General features: G+C 42.8%; 1 protein-coding gene across 1 annotated transcript; it reads right to left on the reverse strand.

Moving 5' to 3' along the window:
- Positions 1–409: 409 nt before the first annotated feature.
- Positions 410–10,423, reverse strand: LOC139265425 (extracellular calcium-sensing receptor-like). The gene is made up of 6 exons (XM_070882428.1): positions 10,272–10,423; positions 9,371–9,662; positions 5,551–6,366; positions 3,820–4,047; positions 1,880–2,003; positions 410–1,323 (listed from the first exon to the last, which is right to left on the reverse strand). Exons 1-6 carry the CDS (start codon positions 10,415–10,417, stop codon positions 410–412), a joined length of 2,520 nt encoding a protein of 839 aa, XP_070738529.1. The 5' UTR covers positions 10,418–10,423.
- Between the last annotated feature and the right edge of the window lie 9,083 nt (positions 10,424–19,506).

Raw genomic sequence — 19,506 nt, forward strand, 5'->3', positions numbered from 1 at the left:
ATAGTCTCAGGATAAGGCGTAGGCCATTTGAGACTGAGATGAGGAGGAATTCCTTCACTCAGAGGGTTGTAAATTTTTGGAATTATTTGCCCCAGAGGGCTATGGATGCTGAGGCTCTGAATATATTCAAGGCTGAGATAGATAGATTTTTGGAGTCTAGGGGAATCAAGTGATATGGAGATCAGGCGGGAAAGTGGAGTTGAGGTCGATGATCAGCCATGATCTTATTGAATTGCAGAGCAAGCTCGAGGGACCTTATGGCCTACTCCTGCTCCTATTTCTTATGTTCTTATGCTATAGCAAGGCAATAGCCAGATTTGACATGAGGGTCACCACGGGACTGTGCCAATTGTTAAGCCTTTTTTGAAAGATTTTTTCGCATTAGCTTTCTCACACTGTTGGGTATTTCTTAAAGTTTTTTTGACGGTATTTTCCCCATAAGATCCCTCTTTGTATTTTTCTCTGGTTTGAACAAGATAATGTAGCATTTCGGGAAAAAAATGCAGAACAGCAGACCAAAGCTGGATGACAAAATGGCAAAGATTTCAACGGCAACTGTGTATTTGCCAGGTGAGCTAACATAGGCTGGAATGAATGTCAGCCAAACTGCACAGAAGATCAGCATACTAAAGGTTATGAGTTTAGCTTCGTTGAAATTGCCTGGCAGCTTTCTAGCCAGAAAAGCCAACATGAAACATAGGCATGATAAAATACCAATGTAGCCTAATACACAGTAGAAGGCTATCGGAGACCCAACATTACATTCCAGAATGACCTTTGCATTATGATAGCTCATGTTTTTTGCTGGGAATGGGGGAGCCACGATAAGCCATGTAACGCATATCAGAATTTGGATGAAAGTGCATGCGCAAACAATGAATCTTTGTTGCATCACCCCGAACCATTTCATTGTGCTCTTTTGGGGAACAGTTGCCTTAAATGCCATCAGCACGACGATTGTTTTCCCTAGTACGCAGGACATGCAGAGGACAAACGTGATGCCGAAAAGCGTGTGCCGGAGTACACAGGACCAGACTGAAGGCTTGCCAATGAATGTCAACGAGCACAGAAAGCAAAGTACCAATGAAAACAGTAACAGAAAACTTAGTTCAGAATTATTGGCTTTCACGATGGGTGTGTCCTTGCGATATTGGAATATAGCTGCAATCATCAAAGTAATGCATGCTCCAAATAATGCCATTGCCATCAGGATAATCCCCATCGTATCTTCAAAGGAGAGAAACTCCATTTCTTTCAGCACGCATCTTTGTCTGTCATCACTGGACCAGTATTCCACAGGGCATTTCATGCATTCTAATGAATCTAGGAGAATTTAATCAGCAATATATTCACGTTACTAACTACAGGTTTCCATTATTCATAGAATCATAGAACAGAGGAACATAGAACAGCACAGAGGAGGTCATTCGGCCCATCATCCCTGTGCCAGCTCTTTGTAAGAACCATCCAATTAGACCCACTCCCCTGCTCTTTCCCCAGAGCCATGCACAATTTTCCTCCTGAAGTATTTATTGCCTTTTGAAAGTTACTATTGAATCTGCTTCAGATTCAGGAAAGTTATTATTGAATCTACTCTCACCATCCTTTCAGGCAGTGCATTCCAGATCACAACACACTTTGTAAAAAAAAAATCATCTCATCTCCCTTCTTGTTTTTTGCCAATTATTTTAAATCTGTGTCCTTTGGTTACTTATCCTCCTGCCATTGGAAATAGGTTCTCCTTATTTACTCCATCAGCACACATTATAACCCTTTCCTACGAATGTATTTATTTTGCCTTCTATGTGCTATTATTCTAGTGCAGAAAGTGCACGTTTTTAAAACCTTTTCATTAAACAGTGACATGTCATTTACTAACCTGTTGTATTGCTGATTTCTCCTTCAGCACATGGTATGCAGTCAAAGCAGCAAATGGGTTGTCCATTTTGTACGGCTTTCCTTGTGCCAGGTGGGCAGCTTTCACTGCATACAGATTGTGGGACCTTTATAATGAAAAGGAGATGTTAATATATTGTATCTAAGATTTTAAGGATGAGAATTTATTGGAGGCAACTTCTCAGGTATAGATTAATTCAGGAGCCTGCTCTACCCACCAGATGCATTGGATAGGGGGCTTGTGCCTTTTCATTACCAGCCCTTATTTAAATGTAATTAGTGAGCTGCATATGCTAATGGCACTGCCTTTAAACATCTCGCTGATTGGGAGGGTGGGAGGGGATGTGCACAAATTGATGGTGGATAATGGGCAGCAATATTCGGGGGTGATTTTAGCGAGAGCCCCCAGATTCTCTGAGGCAGTGATTGAAATGCTCATATACCAAGTGAGCCACAGGAAGGTGCAGCTTCTCCTTTTTCTTCTCCTTCTGTTGCAGAGTGAAATTTCCAGAAGGAACCCCATGAAGAAATGTTTTATTTCTGTAATCCCCTTCAGACGTCAAAATGTTCTACAGCGAGTACAAGCACATTGAAAGGTTCCGAGTAGCACAAAACCACACTAGGACAGATGATAACTTTCAGCAGTGGTGGAAAGCAAGTTTTAATGGAAAGGAAAGTCAGGCTGGGTGTAAAAAGTGTGGCTCATCCGCTACACCCGTTTTCTGCCAGCACCGAAAGTTACAAACAGCCCTAATGTGACAAGAGCAAAATATCTTTGAAAACTTTCCAACCTTTTTCCCCTGAGAGCAACTCAGGATTCTGTTAAATATCACTGGACTTAGCTCAGTGGATAGCACTCTTGTCTCTGAGTCAGAAGATTGTGATTCAAGTCCCACTAGAAAGACTTGAGCTAGTACTGTGCTGTCTGAGTGCTGTTTTTCTGATGAAACATTAAACTGAAGCCCCGTCTGGTCTCTCTAGTGGACATAAAAAGATCCCAAGGGACTATTTTGAAGAAAAGCAATATGTCTTAGACAATAATCATCCCTCAATCAACATCACTAAAAAAACTGATTAACTGGTCATTATCACATTGGTGTTTGTGGGAGCTTGCTACATGCAAATGTGGCTGCTACATTTCCTACATTACAAAATTGACTACCATTCAAATGTACTTCCTTGGCTGTAAAGCACTTTGGGATGTCTTGAGATCATGCAAAGCGCTATATAAATGCAAGTTATCCTTTCTACTGAACTGGTTAGGCCTCATCTGGAGAATTCTGGCCAATTATGGGAAGGATACCAAGGCCTTGGAGAGGGTGCAGAAGAGATTTACTGGAATAATATCAGGGGTGAGGGATTTCAGTTATGTGAAGAGACTAGAGAAGCTGGGATTGTTCTCCTTAGAGCAGCAAAAGTTAACGGCAGATTTAATAGAGGCGTTCAAAAATATGGAGTTTTGCTGGAGTAAATGAGGAGAAACTGTTTACCTTGGCAGAGGTACACATATTTAAACGTAATAGTCAAAAGAGCCACAGGTGAGAGGAGATTTATTTTTCACGCATTATGATGATTTGGAATGCACTGCCTGAAAGGGTGGTGGAAGCAGTTTCAGTCATAACTCAGAAGTGAATTGGATAAATACTTGAAGGAAGAAAGTTGCAGGGCTATGGGGAAGAAGCATGGGAGTCGGACTAATTGGAGAGCTCTTTCAAAAAGCCTACACAGACATGATGGGTCGAATGGCCTCCTTCTGTGCTGTAAGATTCTATGAGTCTATGATTTCCACTATCCTGAAGAAAAGCTTTGTGACATCACCTCTGAGTGGTCTAGCTATAATTATAAGGTTATGCTATCTTGTTCTGAACTCCTCCACTAATGAAGTAATAACTCATTGAACAAAGCATTTACACAGAGGCTTACCTTGGTTTGGTTTCCTTGCCATATAATATTATCTTCATTTATCATAAATTCTTTTCCTGTTGCTGCAGATGCATCAAAATAACCAACTGTTAGATGTTCAACCAGACCATTACGGTTCATCTGCCAGTTTATAATATCGTATGATGCAGTGGGATCCCCATTTGGATCAAAATATACATGTTCTCCAAGGCGGTTTGTAAATCTTACTTCTTTCAAATGCTGAAAGAGCTTGGAGCAGCAATCAGAAAGCAGAGTTTATTGATTAGAAAAAGATCCAAAGGCATGTTAAGGTATTCATTTTTAAGACATTCAAATAACATAATCCACTTGTATTTTTTTAACCTACAGCATAAGCAACAATTTGCATTTATATAGTGCCTTTAAAATAGTAAGAGACATCCCAAAGTGCTTCACAGGAGTGTCATCAGACTAAATTTGACACCAAGCCTCATAAGGAGATATTAGGGCAGGTGACCAAAAGCTTGATCAAATAGGCTGATCTTAAGAAGTGTCTTAAAGAACGAGAGGTAGAGAGGCAGAAAGATTTATGGAGGAAATTCCAGAGCTTAGGAGCACTTGTTCACCAAGTTATACATTGTCTGTCCCTACATTACTAACATGAACAGGCAAAACCAGAATCAAGCTAGACTTCTCTGATGTAAAGTATGGTATAATGGTATACTGTGCTGCAAGTGCAAGTTTTTGACTGGTACCTTCTTCCTCTCTCTCCCCAGGCAGTTCTATTTTTCTCTGGTTAGCGAGGGTTTGAACTGGTGAAGGTATATGTTTCCCAGGTTACTGCTCATGCAGCTGTACTTTAACCAACTAATCATTGTACATATGTGGGTCTGGACAATGATTGCTTTTGGGCTGCTTGATTATGGAGGAGATCGCACCAGACTCTAATCCCGTCCTCATCCAATGTCCACACAATAGCAACTTTTCCCACATTACAACATTGACCACACTCCAAAAGTACTTCATTGGCTGTAAAACGCTTTGAGATGTCCAGTGGTCATGAAAGGCACTGTATAAATCCAAGTCTTACTTTCTTTCTTTCTATGGTCCAGTGCGGGTCGTAGGATAGCAAACAGGAGCAAGAGCCTTGTCTGTTTTTCTCCACCCAAGTTCAAATTACCGATGCCATTTCTACTAAGATCATTGAAGTCAACGTGGAACAGCAATAGAATCTGGGCCTTTCCAATTCTGTGTACATCTTTCCACACTGGGCAATACAGAGTGGTTAAAATGTGGAACCTGCTACACATGGAGTAGCATAGGTGAATAGCATGGATGCATTTAAGGGGAAGCTGGATAAGAACATGACGGAGAAAGGAATACAAGGACATGCTTTTAGGGTGAGATGCAGTAGAATGGGTGAAGGCACATGTGGAGTGTAAACACTAGCATAGACCAACTGGGCTAAATGGCTTGGTTCTGTCTTGTAGGCTCTATGTAATTCTCTGTATTTTGTATCTGCAAACTTGAGTTGAGGTGGGACCATGAATGTATTCATTTTTCTTTTTGAAATGCTGAAACATTGTCAATGTTACTTTTTAAAATTATAAATGTATTCATAACACTTGGTAATTTTCAAATAAAATCTTTAAATTGTAATTTGCAATAAATCATCCTAACATTTCAAGTCATGAGTGGTTTATAGATGTGCCACTTTGAAACTAGCATACGTTAAATTCAGCGTTAAAATATTAACGAATGCATTTATCTTGCCTGCCAAGGCTCGATGTTTGAAACATTGGCACAGAGATTAACTCCCAATTGTTCATCCTCACAAAATAGCAAGCTATGGAGTCCATGAGCTATGGCATAAACTGCTTTGTAGACATTATAGGAAACTCTCAACTGAGTTACATCAAAGAAGGAATTATTCACCTTAAGTAAATTCTCATGCCCCGAGCATTTCTCAGTACTGAATATAGATCCAGATATATCTGCGTTAAACGTGCAACCAAAAAGTGTTTCCCAGAAAGCATTTAGAAAACTATCACCAGAAGCTGTTGAAGGGTGTAGACTCAAAAGAAATTTTCTAAATTCTGGGATTTCCATTTTACGGCTTGCAAATCCTATTGTCCCCCCGAGAGATTTGAAATTTTGTTTGGTGGAGGGTCTCGCAGCTGTAATCCATGCTTCACTCGCTATCCATTGAATGCCAGTGATGTTCTGATGAACAATTTCCTTCAGCAAAGGGTAAAGATCACCCTCCGAAGCAAAGGCCAGGATAACCTTCGCATTCGACATTTTGATAGAGTCTACAATCTTGAGTATCCTTTCTTTGGAATATGTTCTGAGGACCGTTTCGGAAAAGGCGATGCAGACTCCAGCTCGTTTCACGTGCTCACTGAATGCTTGAATCCCATATCGACCATACGCATTATCGCCTCCAATGGTCGCGATCCAAGTCCAGCCAAAATGCTCTACTAGCTGAGCTAAAGCCTTGGCCTGAAATAAATCGCTTGGTACAGTTCTAAAAAATGTAGGAAATTCATGCTTGTTGCTCAGGCATGCACAAGTAGAAAAATAGCTGACCTGCAAAGGTTTAAGGAAAAATGAAATCAAGAGTTTGCGATGCACATAATTTTTTTGTGATGTGGTCAACAATAGCTTTTTCTTGCAGGATGATGAGCAAAGTTAAGTTTAGGGGTAAAAGACACTGTGCATTCAATTCAACCAAGATCTGGACCTGTTTCTGGTTGGGACGGATCTAGCACAAGGGTGCTTGTAAAGCTAATCCGTCAGTGTAGTCGACTGGTCTATATTTAGGACAGCTAAGTGGGCCAGAGCAATGTCTTCAAATCCTTCCACCCCCTCCCCCCCTAACTTGGGCTGGGTTTTGATCTGGAGTTTTGCCTCTCCCAGGAGAGTACATGGCAAGTGTACTTATTGCGATGCATGACGCATCACACCAGTATGGGACAGGCTGGATGGACCAGTAGGTCTTTTCCATCTATTGACTTAACTGAATGGGAAATTAGATGGGTTCTCTTATGGGTTTGCATTCCTCCACCAGATATTTGTGTATTCACTGTGTCCAGGTAATCCAATAGCTTTAAGCACAGGAAGAGGAAAACTTGCCCTATAATGTTTAGATGCGAAGCGGACAGCCACTCTGTGAGCAGATGAATTAAGCTAAGCCACTTTAAAAAAGTACAACATAACCCAACCCATTTGTAATGTAGTTTTGACACAGCATATTTTCACCCCACTGATCTCAAATCCAAATAGTTTTAGATTTCATAAATCAAACTCTATGTTTGAACCCCTTCAATCCGGTTTCTGCCCTTGCCGCAATAATGAAACAGCCCTTATCAAAGTCACAAATTACATCCTATGTGACTGTAACCATGGTAGACTATTCCTCTTCATCCTTATCCACCTGTTCGCAGCTTTTGACACAGCTGATTGCACCATCATTCTCCAATGCCTCTCCTCCGTCATCTAGCTGTGTGGAACTACCCTCGCCTGGTTCCATTCTTATCTATCTAGTCATAGCTAGAGAATCACTTGCAATGGTTTCTCATCCAGCTCCTGAATAATTTCCTCTAAAGTCTCGCAAGGATCTATCCTTGGCCCCTTCCTATTTCTCATTTTATGCAGCCCCTCAGGAACATCATCTGAAAACACAACATTAGGTTCCACATGTAGACTGGTGACCCCCAGCTCGACCTCATCACCACCTCGCCCTACTGATCCACTGTCTCTGATTGTCCGACATCCAGTACTGGATGAACATAAATTTCCTCCAACTAAAAGTTGGAAAGACCTAGGCTGTTGTCTTTGGTCCCCACCACAAACTCCACTCCCTAGCCACCAATTCCATCCCTTTTCCTGGCAATTGTCTGAGGCTGACTAGGCCATTCATAACTTATTTGATGCTAAGGTGAGCTTCCAACGACATATCCACTCTGCCAATAAGACCGCCTACGTCCACCTCCATAACATCGGCTAACTACTATCTTGCCTCAGCTCATCTACTGCTGAAACCCTCATTCATTCCTTTGTTACCACTAGACTTGCCTATTCCAAAGCTCTCCAGGCAATCCTCCATTTTCCACCCTCCATAAATTTCAGCTCATCCAAAATTCTGCTGCCCATTTTCAAACCCACGCCAAATCATGTTCAACCATCATCCTTGTGTCTTCTGACCTACATTAGCTCCCTGAATGCCTCAGTTTCAAAATTATCATTCTTGTTTTCATCCTTGACCTTCATGTCATCACCCCTCCCTATCTCTGCAACCACTTCCAGCCCAACAACCCTACGAGACCTCTGCATTTCTCCAATTCAGGGCTCTTACACATTCCCAATTTTCTTTGCTCTGTCATTTGTGGCCGCAACTTCATCTGCTAGAATTAAACTTTGGAATTTACTCCCAAAACCTCTCCACCTCTCGCCATCTCTCTCCTTATTTAAGGATCTCCTTAATACTATCTCTTTGACCAAGCTTTTGGTCACTTGTCCAAATATCTCCTTATATGGTATGGATTGGTGTCAAATTTTGATTGATAACACTTTTGTGAAGCGGCTCAGAATGTTTTACTACATTAAAGGTGCAATCTAAATGCAATTGTTGCTGACTCCCTCCTCTGTGCCATTTCACTTCTCATGGCTCTAGAGTCAAGTTTGATGTTACTTGGCAACCACAGTAAACTTGCAGTACAAATCATAGATTTTACAGCACAGCAGGAGGCTATTTGGCTGATTGTGGATTTGTATGCTCATTAAAATTACTATCCAGTTAGTCCCTCTCTCCTGCTCTTTCCCTATAGACCTGCAAGTTTTTCATTTTCAAGTTTATATCCAATTTTCTTTTGAAAGTCACTATTGAATCTACTTCCACTTCCACTACTTTCAGGCAGTACATTCCAGATTTTAACAACTTACTGGGTACAAAATTAATCTTCCCATCTCCCCTTGGTTGTCTGTCAATTATCTTAAATTTGTATTCTCTGGTTATAGACTATCTTGGCAGTGGAAACAGTTTTTTCTATTGAAGCATGAAAAATAACAGCTATTTGTATCGTCTGTGAAATATCCATTCATATATTTAATTATTTTTGTCTGTAGAAGATTAAAGATAACTCATTGAGGTTTTTAAGATGATTAAAGGAGTAATTGGGTAGATAGAGAGAAACTATTTCCTCTGGTAGGAGAATCCAGAACAAGGGGGCATAACCTTAAAATTAGAGCGAGGCCGTTCAGGAGTGATGTCAGGATACATTTTTTCACACACACGATAGTGGAAATTTGGAATTCACTCTCAAAAAAGCTGTTGAGGCCGCAGGTCAGTTGAACATTTAAAAACTGAGATTGATAGATATCAGTTAGGCCAGGTTAGAACCAAGGTGAGTAGATGGAGTTAAGATACGGATCTGCCATGATCTGATTGAGTGGCGGAACATGCTTAAGGGGCTGAATGTCATACTCCTGTTCCTATGTTGTTCTCATTGATGGTAATAGATTATACCGCTGGTTAATACTATATTAAATCATCAAACTATTTGTGAAGAATGCTTTTATTAAATTGCCTTACCATTGAAATTCCAAAGGATGCGACTGTCCTTGATATGATTATTGACTGCGATGATCCAGATTCCCCAATGATGACTGGAATAGGAGAATCTCCCTTGCATTTAAATTCTGGAACGATTTCATCTTGTCCATTAACCAGCGTCAGGGCAGCTTTGAGAGCGTGGGATGGTGAAGCACAGGAATCGTGGATCCTGTAGCCTAGCGTGACATTTGGAAGTAGCGTTGGATCCTGGTTTATCTCCTTTATCGCAAAGATCATTATCTGTGTCCAGCGAAACGCTCTGAGATCAAAACTACAGGATATACAGCGGTAGTATGTATACAAAGTAATACGATACAAATTTTTATCGATTTGCATTGGCAACAGTTTCACAGAAGGAAAGGATGGAATGAAAAGGCAGAAACAGAAACGGCACATAAAAGCCAAAGGACTTTTGGAGCACTGCATACTCAACCTATTCCGTACAAACTGAAAATTATTATTAAAGTGATATTAAAGATTGTCGTACTTCAAATCAAACACAATGGATTTTACAGGTTAGAAGCATCGCCGACACGGTTATATAGGTTGGGACATAAATATGTCTACACGCAAGTCAACCTGATAAATTTAAGACTTCTTGAATTGTAATGGAAGAGGTTAAGGATTTATGGCCATTAATTTGGATCCCGCGGTCTGGAGACTCCAGGTAAATTTGAGATTACAAGGGAAGGAAACCGATTAGATATAAAACGGAAGACCGAAACAAGGAACACTCAACGTGGACAAGACATGAAGACATTGCTCTTATCAAATGTTCCTCCTTACCTGAGCTTCGAACTTGTAAAATAATCACAAGGACTAAACACAAGCCACGTTAATATTCAAAATCCTATCTATCTTTGTCGTTGTATAGTCTCACCTGACACATTCTGAAGGCGTTGGTCTAATTTCAAAAGAATGCTTTCCTTCCAATGCCTTATTATAGATAGGGAATATTCCGCCAATAACGATGTCCCCATCCTCATATAAACCTGGCAAATTAAACTCTCCAAAAAGTTTGCACATCGAGTCATCTGCTCCCAGTAACGGGATAGAAACACAAACCACCCATCGAAACAGGTGATACATCGCAATGAGGCATTGCATGCAAAATTATGAATACACCTTTTATATAGTTTTATGTTGTGCACGTGCTCGATTACAGCAAGTTAATTGAACTGGACTAATCGCTCCAAATCCCCAAAGAAATGTCATTGTCACTTTACATTAATCTCTGAAAGGTGTGAGTGGAGGCTACATCAAAATTTCATCCAAGTTTCGTCTGGTGCCTCAAGCAATTTTTTCACTTGGGGAAATTTACCCACCCGGGTAACAGATTAAATATACGTGCTTAATTCAACTTCCCAAAGAAATATAATTGTCACTTTACATCAATCTCTGAAAGGTGTGAGTGGTCACATCAGATTACACGCACACTCAGTTGTAGTAATGCAGGATCAATTCTTTATTGAAACCTCATACTGTCCGCAACCAGTAGGAGTGCACATGAATTTTCATACTACACAAAAGCGAGTAATAGTGCTGCTGAGAAACACACGTCACCAAACCAGTGTGAGCACAAGCTTTCTTTTTCAGACACTCACTGTTCGATTCCAGTGTATGCCAGCTGCTGATGCATCATACTCTCCATGATTCCAGTGTGAACTACTAAACATGCTCCCTTACATTTCTTATACTAGTTTTTAATTTTAATCACTACATTTCATGCATTCCATCAAGAATTCATGTTACCTCAAAAATACATGCAAATGTCACAGCATAACAACATACATTAAATAATCAGGCTCTCAACTCTTCTGTTTGATTCACTACTGCAATAAAACCTTCCCCTCCCCAAACAGAGTTATCAAGTTGACACACCAGATATGGCTGAATGAGCCTTACATATTCTACTATTATCTTAACCATGAACATATCCTTTGTTTCAATTCCTGTTCGCCAATTTACAACACATGCTCAGCGGAAAGTTGTTTTAATTTTTAATTCTTCATGTGCTGGTCTCACTGTCTGCGCAAAGTATCATCATCATCAAAGGCAGTCCCTCGGAATCGAGGAGAACTTGCTTCCACTCCCAAAGTGAGTTATTTGATGGCTGAACTGTCCAATATAAGAGCCACAGATCCTGTTACAGATGGGACAGACATTCGTCGAGGGAAGAGGTCGGTGGGGCTGGTTTGCCGCGCATTCCTTCCACTGCCTGCGCTTGGCCTCTTCATGCTCTTTGCGTTAAGACTTGAAGAGCTCAACGCTCTCCCGGATGTACTTTCTCTACCTTGGGCGGTCTTCAGCCAGGGTCTCCCAGGTGTCAGTGGTGATGTTGTACTTTACCAGGGAGGCTTTGAGGGTGTCCTTATAACTGTCCTCCTTTGGCTCGTTTACCATGAAGGAGCTCCGCATAAAGCATTGCTTAGGGAGTCTCATATCTGGCATGCGAACTATGTGGCCTGCCCAGCAAAGCTGATCGAGTGTGGTCAGTGCTTCAATACTGGGGATGTTAGCCTAGTAGAGTACACTGATGTTGGTGCACCTGTCCTCCCAAGGGTTTAGCAGAGACATCGTTGGTGATATATCTCCAGCGACTTGAGGTGCCTTCTATACATCGCCCACGCCTGAGGTCCAAACAGGAAGGTGGGTATTACTACAACCATGTAGACCATGAGTTTGGTGATAGATTTGAGGGCCTGGTCTTCACACATTCTTTTCCTCAGACAGCCGAAGCTGCACTGGCGCACTGCTGAATCTCCGCATCAATGTCTGCCTTTGTTGATAAGAGGCTCCCGAGCTATGGGAAATGGTTCATGTTGTCCAGGGCCGCGCCGTGGATCTTGATGATTGGAGGGCAGGGTTGTGTGGTGGTGACAGGCTGCTGGAGGACCTTTGTCTTACGAATGTTAAGCGTAAGGCCTATGCTTTCATATGCCTCAGTGAATACATTGACTATATCCTGGAGTTCAGCCTCCAAAGAATAGTGAGGTTTGCAATTAGGGTGAACCCTTTTTCCCACAGGTGGTTCTGGCCATAATCTTCCAATCCTCCTTTGATACGGGAGTGATGCCAGAGAACTGGAGAATTGCATATATTACACCCTTGTTCAAAAAATGGTGTAAGGATAAACCCAGCAACTACAGACCAGTCAGTTTAAACTCAGTAGTGGGGAAGCTTTTAGAAACAATAATCCAGGAAAAAAATTAACAGTCACTTGGACAAGTGTGGATTAATTAAGTAAAACCAGCACGGATTTGTTAAAGACAAATCATGCTTACCTAACTTGATCGAGTTTTTGTTGAGGTAACAGAGAGAGTTGCTGAAGGAAATGCCATTGATGTGTTGTATGTGGACTTCCAAAAGGCGTTTGATAAAGTGCCACATAATAGGCTTTCCAGCAAAATTGCTGCCCATGGAATAAAATGGACAGTGGCAGCAAATGGCTAAATGGCAGGAAATAGAAAGTAGCTATTAACAGTTGTTTCTTGGACTGCAGAACGTTATACAGTGATGTTACCCAGGATTAGTACGAGGGCCACTGCTGTCTTGATATATATTAATGACTTGCGCTTTGGTGTATTGGCACAATTTCCAACTTTGCAGATGACACAAAATTTGGAAGTTTAGTAAACAGTGAGGAGGATAGTGCTAGGCTTCAAGAAGACATGTGACAGATGAGATTTATCGCAGAAAGGTGCAAATGATACACTTTGATAGGAAGGACAAGGGAGGCAATATAAACTAAAGGGTAGAATTCTAAATGGGTGCATGAAAAGAGAGACATGGGTTATATATGCACAAATCGTATAAGGTGGCAGGGCATGTCGAGAAAGTGCTTAAAAAAGCATATGGGACCCAGGGCTTCATAAATAGAGGCATAAGAGTACAAAAGCAAGGAAGTTATGATCAACCTTTATAAAACACTGGTTCGGCCTCAACCCGAGAAGTGTGTCTAATTCTGAGCACTGCACTTTAGGAAGGATATGAATGCCTTAGAGAGGGTGTAGAAAAAATTTACGAGAATTGTCATGTATGTAGACCATGTATACTAACTGTATAGTCACATAAGGTGTGCCACCAGGGGGCAATGCAGTGCGAGACCTGAGGGTCACCTGCATAGGTGTACAGGGCCCAGTATAAAAGGCTGCGCACCATGCTTTTGCCTCACTCTGGAGTTAAAATAAATGCGACTAAGGTCACAACAGCTCAAGTACAATACTAGACCCCATGGAGTCATTCATAAAAGTGTTAAAGACATAACAGCTAGCGAAGAGATTACGAACTTTCACGCAAAAATGACTAACGTTGGTGCATTAGAAAAATTCTCAGAGGGTGAAGATTGGGACACCTCTACAGAGCGGCTCAACCAATATTTCGTAGCAAATGACCTGGTAGGTGATGATCCGGCCACGCTGGCAGATAAGCGCAGAGCTATCCTGTTGACCAGTTGTGGGCCCGCGGTCTACAGCCTCATCAGCGACTTGCTTGCATCAGTGAAAACAATGACCAAGTCATACGAGGAGCTGAAAGTGCTAATTCAGGACCAACTCAAACCGAAGGAGAGCATCCTCACGGCCACGCATCGATTTTATACACACCACCGCCCCGAGGGCCAGGAAATCATGAAGTACGCTGCCGAACCCAGGAGGCTGGCAGGACCGTGTGAATTCGGCGCTTCCCTCACCAATGCGTTGCGGACGTCTTCGTAATTGGCATCGGTCATGAGGCCCTTCTTCAAAAGCTACTCTCTGCTGAAACCACCGTCATTCTGCAGAAGGCCATCAGCATCAGCCAGGTGTTCATGACTTCAAGCTGCAGCTCCAAGCAGATGATGACGCACTCTCAGGACTCAAGCCCGGCAAGTACTGTAAATAGAATGCCGCCTTTCACAGGCAGAACTGTTGAACATGAATCTGCCCAGGGCAGAGCGTACAAGCCCCTGAGTCCTTTAACTCAGAGTCCGTTGAGGGGTGCAAACGTAAGTTGAGTAGCTGGGATTGTGGAGGTAATCACCGGGCTCATCAGTGTAGGTTCAGAGACTATGTGTGCAAAGGCTGCAGCACAAAGGGCCACCTCCAGCGAATGTGCAAAAGAGCTGTGACTCACCACTTGGAAGAGGAGTCAGCAGATGGCTGTGAATCCAGCACGGATTAGGAGGAGATGGTTAGAGAGGCTGCTCAGTCCCAGAAAAGTATATGGATTATATACCTGTACCACAGATTGTCCTCCAGTGATAATGGAAGTCGAGATAAATGGCGTCCCAGTCTTCATGCAAGTGGACACGGGGGCGAGTCAGTCAGTAATGAGCCAGGAAGCCTTTGAGAGGCTATGGAACGATCAAGCTGAAAGACCCAAGCTGGTCCCGGTTCAGGCAAAGCTGTGCACCTACACCAAGGAACTGATATCAGTTGTTGGTAGTGCGGATGTAAGTGTATCCCTTGAGGGCGCAGTGCACAATTTACCATTGTGGATTGTTTCAGGTGATGGATCAATGCTACTTGGAAGAAGATGGATGGGGAAGATTCATTGGAACTGGGAAGACTTCATCCCTCCAGCGATCGACATCCCCCATGCTCAGAGGCAGTGCAAGCCCCCACCTTCAGTTGGACCAGGCACCGGAGAGCAGATCCGCGCAGTCCCCGAGGCACAGACAGCTCATCATGACTACATGGCAATGATCCGGCCGAGACGACCCGAACGCACTTTTCCGGTTTCAGTGGCAGGACTCCTGAGGAGGAAGATTGGATCTGAGAGTGCCTTCCCAGCTTCAGTGGCAGAATCCCTGGGAAAGAAGATCGTGGCAGTCAACATCATGGACAGGGAAAAGGTGGCATCCAAACTACGAGGTGCAGCGCTGATGGAGCAACGACACATGGTGCCGCACAAGGAAGATGATTGGGTAAAAGTAGTAAGGCCATTTTAAAGGAGGCCAGCAACCCGCCATTTTTGAATGAAATGCTTGAAATTGGTAACCAATGTAAAAGTCCAGCTGTAACGAGCAAAATGTTGCTGAGCGATGTCGGGTGCAAATGCAATCAGCCAATGTAGCAGGCGAACACCTAATGGTCGTATACAGGTCCAGCGGGCTACCCAATGCTGTAGCCTGCATCCCCTGGACCAGAAAGATGTATCATAAAGTGTCCCCACAGCTGACAGAAGTAAACAAGCTGCAGAGTAAATGATCCCCGGAGAGCAGAGGCACCGCTAGTGATACCGTGCCTCAGATCGGTTTAACATTGCATGCACCCAATTGCCTGAACTACCACAGGCCAAAAACAGCAAACTGCACCTGTGCTCGCATCGGCAACCATCACCCACCACCGGGGTGGAAAAGGCGCAGCCCACAAACCCACTCGCCACCATGGCAATGCCCAAAGCGAAAGGTCACCCGCAACGGCTCTTCCGAATGGGACCTGGACCAACCAGTATCCCAAACTAGAGAGTGCTCACAACAGTGCTCTCAAGGAAAGCGAGTCAGCAGTCCCCTGCATACTCCTAGACAAGATGAGGCAGCCCCACTGTCGCTTAGACGAAACGCTTACTCGCTCAGACTGCTTCCCAGGGAGTAGCAGCGACACTGTCCAAATGAAAAGGACAGGGAGGTCACAGACACATCAGCTGTCTTTGGGCTTGCCCGACACTAGGAGTAACAGCAAGAGCCCTGAGCTCCATCAACTTGAGCAAAATGAGCTCACCTCGCCCACAGACCTACTAGCATAGGGCGCTGCACCGCCACCAGATGACTGGGATCTCATCTGGCCGTGCTGGAACTAGGCTGTCCTTGTGTACCTGTATTGATATACTTGTACTGATCATGTAAATGTACTACACAAAAAGAAACGCAACTGTAATCCACCCAACAAATGTACCAAGATGTAAGTGCAAAAACTAATGCGATGAACTTGAATGCAACTTGCATGTAACGGGCCATTAGCCTGATCTCTGTATGGGGGGGGGGGGGAGAATGGAGTAGTCATGGACTCACAACCAGAAACAATGTAGCCCTCCACTGTCAACAAATCTCACTACCAACCCACCCAAGCTAGAAGCGACCCTCCAATGGTCAACCAGGAAGAGCAAAGCCCAGCTCACCGTCAATGTACGAGTCAATTTGCATTAAAGACTTGGAGGGAAGTCATGTCATGTATGTAGACCATTTATACTAACTGCATAGTCACATAAGGTGTGCCACCAGAGGGCACTGCGGTGGGAGACCTGAGGGTGTGGCATGCACTTTCTGAGAGGCTGATGGAGGTAGTTTTAATCATGACTATCAAAAGGGAATTGGATGAGTACCTGAAAGAAAAATCTTTATAGGGCTAGAGGAAAATGACAGGGGAGTGGGACTAGCTGCAGTGTCCTTGCAGAGATCCTACATGGGCTCAACCGACCGAATGGCCTCCTTCTTTGCTGTAACCATTCTATGATTCTATGAAATAAACATATTTGATGTTACATATGATTAATAATGTTGGAGCATTTTTAATTAAGTACTCAACAATATTCTGAAGGCCTATTCTATTATTTAGTATATCAAACTTTTAGCTTCTTGATTTTATATGTTATGTGTGTCAGCCTTTGCTCAGTTGTAGAATGCTGGCCTCTAAATCAGACAGTGGGAGACAGGTTTGAGCCTCACGACAAAGACTTGAAAACACAATCTAGGTTGGCAGTTGAATGTAATACTGAGGAGTGCTGTAGTAGTAAAGATGCTGGAGGTGAAATTAATCTTGGGTAATAGCACAAAATGCACGATAGCGAATTGCCCAACTTTCTCTTTCATTTAAGTTTAGGATGATATCACAGCATTGGGAAGGGTGCAGATGAACTTTACTAGATTGGTACCAGCGATGAGGGACTTCAGCTACCTGGAGAGACTAGAAAATCTGGGATTGTTCTTCTTAGAGCAGAGAAGGTTAACATGAGATTGAATAGAGATGTTTAAAATCAGTAATGATTCTGATAGAGTAAAGAAGGAGAAGTTGTTTCCACTCACAGAAGGCACAGTAGGCACAGATTTTAGGCAATTGGCAAAAGAACCAGCGGTGAGATGAGAAGACATTTTTTATGCAGAGTTTTGTTATGATCTGCAATGCACTACCTAAAAGGGTGGTGAAAACAAATTCAACAGTAACTTTTAAAACGCAATTGGATAAATACTTTAAGTGGAGACACAGGAAGGCTATGGGAAAGAATGGGGTAGTAGGAATAATTGGATAGCCAAAGGCATGATGAGCTGACTGGCCTCCTTCTGTAATGTATGTCTATGGGCTAGAATTTAAGGAGGATGGAGGATTGGGGGCAGGGGGCTCCAAGACTCTCAGGAAACCCAGGAGGTTGGGTTTCCCGCAGTCCTTGCTAACTTTAATGGCAGGGCCTGATTCACGTGCAAGGCCTCAGTTTCCCTTCCACAGCCAGCAAGATTGAAAGGCTGGCTGGCTGTGGGTGGGTATGCCTGTAGCAGTAGATTGCACAGAGGAGGGAGGGATCAGGGGTCGGACCGAGCCATTAAAAGGATTCTGAGGGGGTCGGCCAGGGATCGGGGATTGGGTCATGCGTTAAAAGGATGGGGGGAAGTGGGGGTTGTTTGAGCAGACAATCAGTGGGAGAGGCGGCGGCAAGTGCAAAAAGGATCAGGGATGGTTGTTCGGGTTAATTTTTAATGGCTGCCAATCAACCTCTCTGGCCTAGAAGTGCATAATGAATAATGTGGAATCGCATTCCTTCAGTATGTGAAATGTTGGAAATTTTAACAATGTCAAATTAGTATATTGTTTAAATGTCTTACATTGCCTTTTTAAATATTAATCTCTCTCTCTTAATCCATTCTATCTAACCCTCTCATTATTTATCTTTCTGTACCTGATTTGATATTGGACTCACTCACTCTAATTCGCCCTCCTTCTCAGACCATCCTTTGTTTAGTTCTGAAAACTTTAATCTCACTGGTTAGGGAGATACACTGTTTGTCCTGTTGTTCACCATGGTCCCAGATACTCTTTTGCCTTTGCTGCATGTTATTAGCTCGCACTTCCAGCAACTATGTGGGCAAAACAATTTGCGCAACTCTAACTAGCATGGCATGCTGAGAGATAGTCCACTCTGGCAAGTTCTGAGCTAATAATACCTTTGTGTTCTGAACCAGATATTCATGTTTTTCAGGTGAACTTCTTCAATCTCTCCAAATGTGGTCCAGCCAAACACGTGCTGAGGCAATGGTTTATGAAATTGTTAAGCTGGTTTAATTCAAAGTGACTGAACGGACAAGGCAATAGTTATGTTCAGTACAGCTTATCTTTGAAAAGCTATACGAAATAAACATAAGTTTATAATAAATAGGAGCAGGATTAGGTCATTTGGCTCCTTGAGCATGCCCCGTCATTCAACAAGTCCATCGCTGATCTTCTACCTCAACTCCACTTTCCTGCATTATCCCCATATCCTTGATTGCCTTTATATAGCAAAATCTATCGATTTCTGTCTTGAATATACTCAAAGACTGAGCCTCCACAGACCTCTGGGGTAGAGAACTACAAAGTTTCACCACCCTCTGAGTGAAGAATTTTCTCCTCATCTCAGTCCCAAATGGCCCACCCCTTATTCTGGGACTGTGACCCCTGATTCTCGAATCCCCAGCAAGAGAAATCATTCTCACTGCATCTACCCTGTCTAGCCCTGTAATCATTTCATATATTTCAATTAGATTACCTCACATTTTTCTAAACTCTAGAGAATATAGGCCTAGTCTACTCAACTATCCACATAGGACAATCCCCCCATCCCAGCAATCCATCTGGTGAATTTTCATTGCACTCCCTTTATGGCAAGTTTATCCTTCGTTTGGTAAGGAGAACAAAATTATGCACAAAACTCACCAGGGCCCTCTATAATTGGAGTAAGATATCTTTACTCTTATACTCAAATCCTCTTGTAATAAAGACCAACATACCATTTGCTTTCTTAATTGCTTGCTGTACCTGCATGTTAACTTTCAAGGATACCCAGGTCCCTCTGAACACCAACAATTCTCAATCTCTCACCATTTAAAAAATATTCTGCTTTTCCATTTCTCCACATTTTATTCCATTTGCCATGTTCTTGCCCATTCA

This window comes from Pristiophorus japonicus, chromosome 6 (genome assembly GCF_044704955.1).
Source record: "Pristiophorus japonicus isolate sPriJap1 chromosome 6, sPriJap1.hap1, whole genome shotgun sequence".
NCBI lineage: Eukaryota > Metazoa > Chordata > Chondrichthyes > Pristiophoridae > Pristiophorus > Pristiophorus japonicus.

Coding starts and splice junctions, on each gene's coding strand:
- LOC139265425 (XM_070882428.1), bottom strand. CDS start 10,417: ATGTGCAAACTTTTTGGAGAGTTTAATTTGCCAGGTTTATATGAGGAT. Junction 4,048..5,550: donor CAAACATCGAGCCTTGGCAG/GCAAGATAAATG, acceptor TGCTGCTCCAAG/CTCTTTCAGCATTTGAAAGA. Junction 1,324..1,879: donor AGAAATCAGCAATACAACAG/GTTAGTAAATGA, acceptor AAATTCTCCTAG/ATTCATTAGAATGCATGAAA.